Source organism: Cannabis sativa, chromosome 8 (genome assembly GCF_029168945.1).
Source record: "Cannabis sativa cultivar Pink pepper isolate KNU-18-1 chromosome 8, ASM2916894v1, whole genome shotgun sequence".
Taxonomy (NCBI): Eukaryota; Viridiplantae; Streptophyta; class Magnoliopsida; order Rosales; family Cannabaceae; genus Cannabis; species Cannabis sativa.
Window position 1 is genome coordinate 41905763 of NC_083608.1, and position 9573 is coordinate 41915335.

Sequence of the window (9573 nt, forward strand, 5' to 3'; positions counted from 1 at the left end):
CTTTCCTCATCCTCCTAAGTCTCAATCTCTTAGACCTTGGAGTTTCTTCTGCAACTTCATTAACTCCAGTGACCACAACCTCAGGGGAATTAGGTGCATCTGGCTCTGCAACTTCATTGAATCCAGTGAGCACAACCTCAGGGGACTTAGGAGCATCTGGCTCTGCATGAGCATCAGATTCCTTTGGAGGTTCCTGTCATGTTCACAACAATCAATATCACTAACACAACCCCAAATCTAATTCAAAACTCAGAAATACTAAGTGAAAATTTTAACTCAATCAAAGTTACCTGTTCCTTGGTGAGATCAGATGCTTGATGGCTATCACTGCCTTCACCTTCTGACAAGTCCTCTGCCCAGGCCATATAATCCTCCATCTCTGGAGGATTGAAATAATCAAAGTCCTCTTCAACCTCATTTGAGTCCACCTCAATTGAGTCCACTTCATTTGAGGCCACCTCAATTGAATCATCAGATGATGAACTAATCTCAATTGCTTCTTGCAATTCTTCTGAAATCACCTCCTCTGTTGCAACTGCTGCCAAAAATTCACCCCAGTGGACAAAGAAATTGTAAAATTTGTCATCTACATTGACATGCCCTGGGGGATTCACAACAACATCAGCAACAACAGTACACCCTTCAGGCAGCTCCTCAATTTTACATTTCTCCACTTTTGAAGACTGTTGTGGTTCCTGCATCTTAATAGCTTCAGCATCCTCCTCCCATTCCATCCGTTAATCGTGGATCTGGTAGCACCAGATACACATTAGCCTCTGCATTATTTCTAGCTGCCAAAAAGAACAACAACAACCATAACTCATCAACTTTGACAACAATAAAACCTATGACATCAAACAACTAACATATGTACAAACAAAAAAGTTTAAAATTGTACCTGTCAAATCCTCCAACATGAGCTGAATTGAAGCATTGTTTACAACCATGAAACCCATGTTTAAATGCTTCCCATGGGGCTTGTACAGGAAACCAAAAGGAAACCTATATTCAAGGCTTCTTGCCATGTCCTCCAAATCATGTCTAGTAAAACCTTCAATTTTACAGTGATCAAAATACTCCCAACACCCTCCCTCATATCTTCTATTTCCAAATGGGGAAAACCATAAACCCCCATGTATAAGCTTCACTGTGAATTCACCCTCTTCATTCACTGCCACAATCACAACAAGCTATAGTGAACCAGAAATACAAAGACAAAAACCAAAACCAACAAATAGCCCCTGCACAAAGCCTAAACTAAACATTGGAAGTTAAGTTAACAAAGTGCGGCTAAACCCCCCAAACAATTAGCCCCTGGACAAAAAGACAAAAACCAAAACGCACCCCACATGTGCAAACCATTTCCTTTTGGTCAACTGTAAACCACGTGAAATATCAAAAGCATATACCCCACTGATCAAGATACCCCACTGATCAAGATACCCCACTGATCAAGACAAAACCCTCGACAGTGAGAAAAGATTCTTCTTTTCCTCAGACCTTTGTTTTTTACTCAATATTCAAAGCCACTTTAATACCCATCTAACTATTTGACCTAACAACCTAATCCCAACCCATTATAAAAACCCATTTTCCCTGCTCAACGACACGTGAACCAGAAACACTCAACATAAACCCTAAAATTTTAAAAGTTTAGAAATTTTACCAGGTGGGGGATCGTGCGAACCGCGCCTACGGTATGTCATTGTTGCTGTTTCGCCTCCTTACACCGTCGCCTGAATGGGGTGGGTTTTCTTACTTCGGGGCTGGGTTTTCTTACTTCGGGGCTGGGTGTGGGTTTCCACTGTTGCAGACGACAATGGTGGAAGAGATGGTGAGGTTTTTTGTGTTAGGGGTTCGAATGGACAAGGGGTTAAGTGTAAGTGTGGTTCTGTCCACTTTTAATTTTGTTTTGATTTTATTTCCCTTTTATTTTTTAGTTTTCTTTTATTTAAATTTTGTTCTGGGTTTTTAATTTTGTTTTTTTTTTCTGGGTATAGTTCTGTTTTAATTAAATTTATTCTTTTAATTTAATTTTTTAATTAAGTTTTAAATTTCTTATGTCATATTGTTTTAAATTTATTCTGGGTATGACTTAATGCCAATGTGGCATGAGTTGCTGACAATGATTGTGCCACGTAAGCCATTTTTACCATTAAACGGAGCCAAAGTGACGGAATAGTGCGGACCAAAACGGAAGTGGAGTTCAGGTAGTTTAGCCGCCAAAATTTGAGTTTTGGTGGTTAACTGTCACAAACCCAAAAGTTTGGGGGGTTTAGCCGCCAATATCCCTTTATTTTTTGATGTAAGAATTATACTTCAATAGAAAATTCGTTCACTAATTCATTAGAAAATAATCAATATATAGAAACAATAGAAAAAAAAAATATACTTATTTTAGTATAGTATAAATTGTTTATGTCTGTTTTTATGTTTACAATTATAATAAACATACTAATAATATAAAATACTTTGTATATATATGTTTATTTTGTTTTCTATTTATTAAACATACTATTTTAATAAACAAAATAATAATATTCAGATATGTTTATTATATCACTCTATGTGTCATGTTTATTTTTAGTAATTTTAAGTATTGATTTATATTTATATACATTAATGTTTATAATTTTGATATTGTATTTTATTAAAAAAAAATCTTATTAAATTATAATAATTCATACTAAAATAGATAATAAACATTTATCTTTTAATGAAAAGAATTTAACTTGTTTATTTTTATAAAACTGTTTAATTAATTTTACGAAATTGTTTATTTTAAGTTTTAATAAACATAGTTTATTATTTAATGATTAAAATGTATGGTTTGATGTAATAAGTTTTCAAAATATATAAGTTTTTAAAATAATTTTTTTTTACACATTTTTTGTAATTATATTATTTTTGTTGTATATTTATGAAAAAAAAAAACCCTTTTGTGAATTTAAGAGTTTAATTCTGAGTCTATAGGAGAATTATGTGAAATTCATAAGCTAATGAATTCACTGTAAACGTATTAGAGCTTGAATTTAGAGGTTCATGGTCCCCACCATTTTTTTCATTAATTTGTTTAAACATACTCAATTAATCGTTTTAAGTAACAATTAGGACTGATGAAATTGACTTGGTCAATTAGAAGAATTAGAATTGATGAAATTGACTTGGTCAATTTCAATATAAAATAGGGAAAATTTAGCCAGATAATTAACTTTGACATTTAAATATTGTTGATGTTAAAAAATGGCCAACACCAGCTTGCTAGATTGGCAAGATGAATAATAAGTTTAAGTAAATAATAATTTAGAAAGACACACAAAATTAAAAGTAGTTGACTCACTTGTTCAACTTTCAATTTGAGGTTGTACTTTAAAATTCAGGATGAAATTTCTTTAAGGAAGGGAGAATGTAAGACCTCAGTTTGACCGAGTCAAAAGAAGAAAAAATATTCATATATATAATAAATATATATATATGTATATATAAAAAACAAAGCAGAACCCTGCTTCGTCCCTCTCTCTCTCTCTCTCTCTCTCTCTCTCTCTCTCTCTCTCTCTCTCTCTCTCTCTCTCTCTCTCTCTCTCTCTCTCTCTTCAAACTACAAAAGAAAATTCACAAAATTCCATCACCGACGTGACTCCGGGGACCCATCTCTGTGTTGGGCTTTGTGCCCTAAATAAAAATCTATTTCAATGTAATCTTTTCTATTCAATTATCAATAAAGAAACAAATTTATTTCTCATTACTTACTCAGTATGACTTTTGGTTCATGTGATCATTTATATGTTTATTTAATTTATAAATTCATCCAAATCATTATCACATTGATATTCTTGTTTATTGTGTCGTCAACACAGTGGAAAGTAATCAAGATTATGTGGTTAAATATATTCCTATGATTTATCAGTACACAGGGTTTAACTGATATGATAATCTAAAACGTAGTTTACTTGCACCTTGGATAAGTGCTATGTCCTTTCCAGGGCATTGGTTAAAGTAAGTTTGGGTTGGACGCATGGAGTTTGCATTGGAAGAGACCGATATTGAACTTGAACTAGATATGATAAACTTACTGTAATATCTATTCAATTCAATATCACATAGTTGATCCTAGATCAAATGATCTCAATCCTGAGATGGTTAGGTTCTGGTTCAGTTGCATTATTTGTGTTCTTTAATCTATTAGTTAAAGTCGACCAAATAGTTCTTCTCATGTCGTATAGGTTAAGAACATGGTAGTTCAATTGAGTAGGAGCGCTAATCATAAATACAGAATCTATAGCTTTTATTCGGACATAGAAGTGAAATGATGATTTCCTTCGAGCTTGGCTTAACAGAGATAAATGGTTGAGTACTCATTTCTGATTATATTAGTTCAGTGAAATATCATTTATAGGTAGCTAAGTATTTTAAGGATAAAATACAGTGAAGGGTGTAAGGTAAATTAATCCCTATGCAATGTAAATCATCTATAGATGATCATTGATTATTGGGATTATAACAATGGATAACTAATAGCGTATCTATATCGTGGAATATATAGAGCGTTCTATATAACTGAGAGTGTAATTCCAAGTTCTATAGTGGTCCAATGAGGAATTAATAAGTTAGAGAATTTACTTAGTAAATTCTAGATCTGCTTATTGGAAGCTCAGTTATATCGGCCCATGGTCCCCATACTAGTTGAGACAAACCGCTTGTAAGACTCAGGGAATTAATTTTAGTTAATCAATTTTAATTCTAAAATTAGACTATGTCTAGTTTATGAATTTTCGCTAAGATATGGCTTGATTGTGAAGAAATAGGATTTTAGGGTTTGTTTGTTAATTAAGATACTTTATCGAGACTAATTAATAAATATTATATATGAAAATTTTATTTGACAATTATTTTAATTATTAAATAAATAGTATTGGCATTTATAGGGTTAAAAGTGCAAAAAGTGGTATTTAGGAAAAATTGTTAAAATAGTTGAGAAAAATGGCAAAAATCTAACTAGTATAGGGCCCACTTCATGGCCGGCCACTAGGTGCTATTTTTGCTCTATTTTTATTATTTTTTACTCCAAATAAATCAACCCTAACCCTAGGTGAAATTAGTATAAAAGGAAATATATGGTCTCATTATCCAACTAATGCTTCAAAAGCTAAAAACCTAGTTTTTCTTTCTAGGTTTATGAGAATTCATCTTCTTCCTTTCTTCTTCTAATTTTGAAATCTTATAGCCTTCTTCACAAACCAAATTCAAGCCTTTAGTGATTGAGTGCATGCCCACACATAGCAAGTGAGTCCTAAATCATAGTGTGTAAGACTGTGAAGAATCCAAACAACAGAAGGAGTTTCGGGCTCAGATCTTAGTGATACTTTGCTACAGAAAGGATACAAGAGTTAGAGATCTGAGCGGAATGAGTCATTTAATTCCGCTGCAACCAATGTAAGGTTTCTCATACCTTTTATGTGTTTATTTTATATTGTTTTAGAAGTTCATATTTAGGATGTCAAAAACATATTTGTTAGTAAATCTAGATCCTGGTAAAAGATATTCCAACATTCTGGCCACCATCTGGCCCCATGCGCCAGACCATTCGAACCCCAAGGTGCCGGTGACCTCACCGCCAAGCGACGCCGCTCCTTTCCCCGATGTTATCCTAGGATTGCAAGTCAAAGTTTGGAGGTTCAAATTTCGAACAGATTTTCTGGCCACCTTCGGTGTCTGTTTGACGAGTCGTTTTTACCATTATACTTAGATTGTCGAGGAGAACGACCTACACTAAGCTATTTTGCCCAACTCGCTACTTTTTCTAGTGACATTTTTGTAGCTCTGCCCCTTTTCGACGACTTTCTAATGGTATCGTGTACTATTTTGACAAACGGTTGTCATGGTGTGATCTACTCGACAAGGTGGTCATTTTGATACATGCTACACCTATTTTTCGCGACGATTCCGGTACATCAATTTTTTCCGCCACCGATAGTTAATGTGCACCGCTTAGGTAAAGTTTCAGAACTCCAAACTTTAAATATAGTTATATTATATGTTGTTGGACTCGTTTGAATGTAGAATGCAATGATGATAATTATTTAGCCATTTGATGGTATATGTGAGAGTAATATCTAAGATTGAAATAAACAATTGGAGCTCGAGACTTGAGAGCTTAAGATCGTCTTTTGGACAAAGTTTAACGACTTGGGATAGGCAGGGACTTAACTTGATGTTTATATGTGTTGAATAACATTAGACATATTCGAATTCTTATGATTTGCAAATTGTTTGAAAAGTTGAAAACTTAATTTGGATATTTTTCTAGACTGTTCTAGGGCACAGAGTGCCAAATATATTTTTGTACAAATATTTATGCAGGTTATGATTTTTGAGTTTATTGAAAATACAGCCGTTGTGCTGTCGAATTTTCTAAAAAATAAAAAGGAATATGTTCTTTTGTTATTCTTATTATTTGCCTGCTTTGGTTATACAGAGCCATGTTGATCATGTTCGGTGCATATTAATTGTTTTTTCACGACCTTTGTGTCATCATAGGTAGATTGGGTGTGTACTCATCTGTAAGACCTAAAATCTTTACAAGGAGTGAATTGAATCTGAGCCTCGGTATTAAGGTGGTTATTAGGTGCGACTACCCGATTTTGGATGACGTTTTCTATGATTGGTATTGAGAGCTAGGGGTCTAGTGGATGGTGTGATGACAATACTTGACCACATAAGTTATAGATATTACATATCTGACACGGTTTAGGGTTCGAATCGTGACAATACTTGTGTAAATATTATTTTAAGTATAGTTCTTTTATGTTGTATGTTAATAAAAAGACCCCTTATAATTGGATTAAGATGGGGATGGTGATTCGAAATGTGGTGAGGGAGGTGATGGCTGCCTGGAAATTGACTGGGAAATGTGGATGGTGCTAAGGCATTGGCTTTAGATGATATTAGATTGTGTGAGCGTTGTTCGTAAGATAAAAATCAAGTATCTTTTGTCTTTTACTTGGGTTTTGTAATACAAGAGTAACAAGACATTGTTACTTCATGTAATAATTTCCATGATATTTGCTCATTATTTTACTTTGATTGCTGATCTACTAGCACAGTGTAATAATTTTTGCTAAAGCCAATCATTAACAGATTTTTTTGTGGCCTTTTTACTCTTGAGTTTTTTCTCATTAGATTTACTTAAGAGATTTAAACAAAATCATTTCTTCTAAAATAAATAAACTAAAAGACCCCTTATTGAAATATTTTAAAAAATATCTATTTTACATTACTTATTGTGAGGGTTTCCAAGGCTTGAAAATCTAATCCAAAAAATTAGCAATATATTTAGTAAAAATAAAAAAGAATCTGTTCTAGATAACAGTTTGGTAGGGTATGTGTAATCACATGGTCGATATTTTGCCTAAAAGCTATGGTGAAGGATTAAAGTCAAGGTCTTCCAAAATTGTTAGGTAGTTGTTGTATTGATACAGCTGCCTTTCATGGGAGAAACCAATACTATTCAACTTTAACGAAACGTCCATATACGATGTAGGGTCAGTAAAAAATTCACAAGAGACCATAAAATACTATTCAATTTTATACTGCCAACTACAGAATTGTTTGGTAGTAGATGATATTATTTTCACCAAGTAAGATAGCAAGAGACCAACTAATGCGCATCCTCCGGTTACACAAGCCAAAATAATGAAATAAAATAGAAAAATTACACTATATACTATTTTTAATTTTTTTTTTAATTTAGGTTGTTTAGTTTTTTTGGTAATTTCTATGTGGATCGTTATATGTAAATTTTAATTACGATAGATTACTCCGTTATTTGCTATGAGAGTTTCTATATAAAATTCCATAAAAATAAAAAAAATATATATATATATTTTAAAGTATAAAAAAAAAATTGGAACAAAATAATAAAAAGCATTTACGACAAGTTCACCATTGTGATGATATTAGACGTCCACCGAGATTTTCTTCTTCTGTTTTTAAAAGGGTTTTTATAAATATATTTTTATAATTACACAACTAAGATTCCATAACCCCGTATACGCACCCCTAATACTCTCTTTATGACAATTTGAGAGTGGTCCACCGACTTTTCCATTCAGTATTTATTTAGAATTTGCCTTGAACTAAGTTTATACCACAATAAAATTGTGCGCTCTAAATTTGTTTGTCTACTAAAAATTCTTCCAAACAATTTACAATGCTGAATATGTAAGACTTTTATTGAGTTTTTTCATGTGTAGCTGATAAAAATACTGATATAGGTGATATATTATTGGCACATAAGCATCCTATGTGTGTAATTTAAATAAAAATTAATTTAAAATTTTAAAAAAAATTGATTTTGGAAAATTTAAAATTAGTTTGTTTGTATTTATTAATAGTCAATAATAAAATAACTTTTAAATTTTAAATTACACATTAGTTCTGATATAACAATGACTTATAAGTATTTTGTTAATCTTATGAGATAAAATTAAATAGTTGGGGTTCGTTTGGAACGTCGTATTAGGTAGTATTGTATGATATTATATTGAATTGTATTTTATGCAATATTTAGGTGTCTATAAAAGTTAATACAATTCAATATAATACAATAGAATACAATATTACCTAATACAACGTTCCAAACGAGTCCTTGAAAAGTAATTTTTTATGGACAAAAAAATTAAAACATTAATAGTTGTAATAGTTCGATGGAGGTAAAAATTCTAAACATTTTTCATTAATCCCTACCAACCTCATCCTAGGCTTGATTCAATAGCTCTTTCTTCAAAAAAAAAAAAAATTAAATATTTTGCATATCCAAGTAATAACTATTTTAAATACTTTTTATATGTTGGTCGAATTAAACTCATTTAACCTGTCAAGTCAGTTGGTCCATCTATATGAATCTGGAGAATACTGTTGTTAGTTATAACAGTTGGCTTTAATACCAACTTAAAGGGGATTCCGCCAACAACTATAAGTAGGTGTTCCTCTATTCTGAAAGAGAGAGTTTTGAGTTCTGAGGTTCCAATCTCCAAAGCTCATACTTTAGATTCACATTCAGTTTAGAGAGAGAGAGAGAGTCCAAGATTATAGTGACTGTGTGTGGAGAGATGTAAAGGGAGTATCACTCTTGAAGTGATATACCTCAATGTGAGGCATTTCTTTGTAATACTTTACTGTGTTGAGTTGCAATCTTGGACTCATTCTATTGTGTACTACTACTATTCTTATTCAATAAAGATCCATCATTCATCCATTTTCGAGTTAAGTTTTCTTTGTCTATTTTCAATTAAGTTCAATATGTTTTAGTTTTGTGATTGATTTTAGTTTTGAATTGTGTTTCTTGGACATTGTTACTGTTGTAATAGCCTATTTTAAGAGTGAGGATTCACCACACCATATGTAAAGATATTGGTACGTAGAACCAACACAAATTTTAAGGTAATAATATTTAAATCCCAAAAAATTATTATTGGGATTGGAGTCATCTAGCAACCATGTGTAAGATGAAAATGTAAAAATAATTTTATAAAAGTTGCTTTGACATAATTATGCATTATTTTACATTTTATT

General features: G+C 32.1%; 1 protein-coding gene across 1 annotated transcript; it reads right to left on the reverse strand.

Moving 5' to 3' along the window:
- Positions 1–766: 766 nt before the first annotated feature.
- LOC133030325 (uncharacterized) lies at positions 767–2112 on the reverse strand. The gene is made up of 2 exons (XM_061102986.1): positions 1667–2112; positions 767–1171 (listed from the first exon to the last, which is right to left on the reverse strand). The coding sequence occupies exons 1-2, from the start codon at positions 1704–1706 to the stop codon at positions 846–848; spliced, it is 366 nt and encodes a 121-aa protein (XP_060958969.1). The 5' UTR covers positions 1707–2112; the 3' UTR covers positions 767–845.
- Positions 2113–9573: the final 7461 nt, after the last annotated feature.

What these genes read in the sequence shown, in the direction of transcription:
- LOC133030325 (XM_061102986.1), bottom strand. Translation starts at nt 1,706, where the DNA reads ATGACATACCGTAGGCGCGGTTCGCACGATCCCCCACCTG. An exon ending in TTCGCACGATCCCCCACCTG is followed by an intron (nt 1,172 to 1,666) that starts GTAAAATTTCTA and finishes TGATTGTGGCAG; the next exon opens with TGAATGAAGAGGGTGAATTC.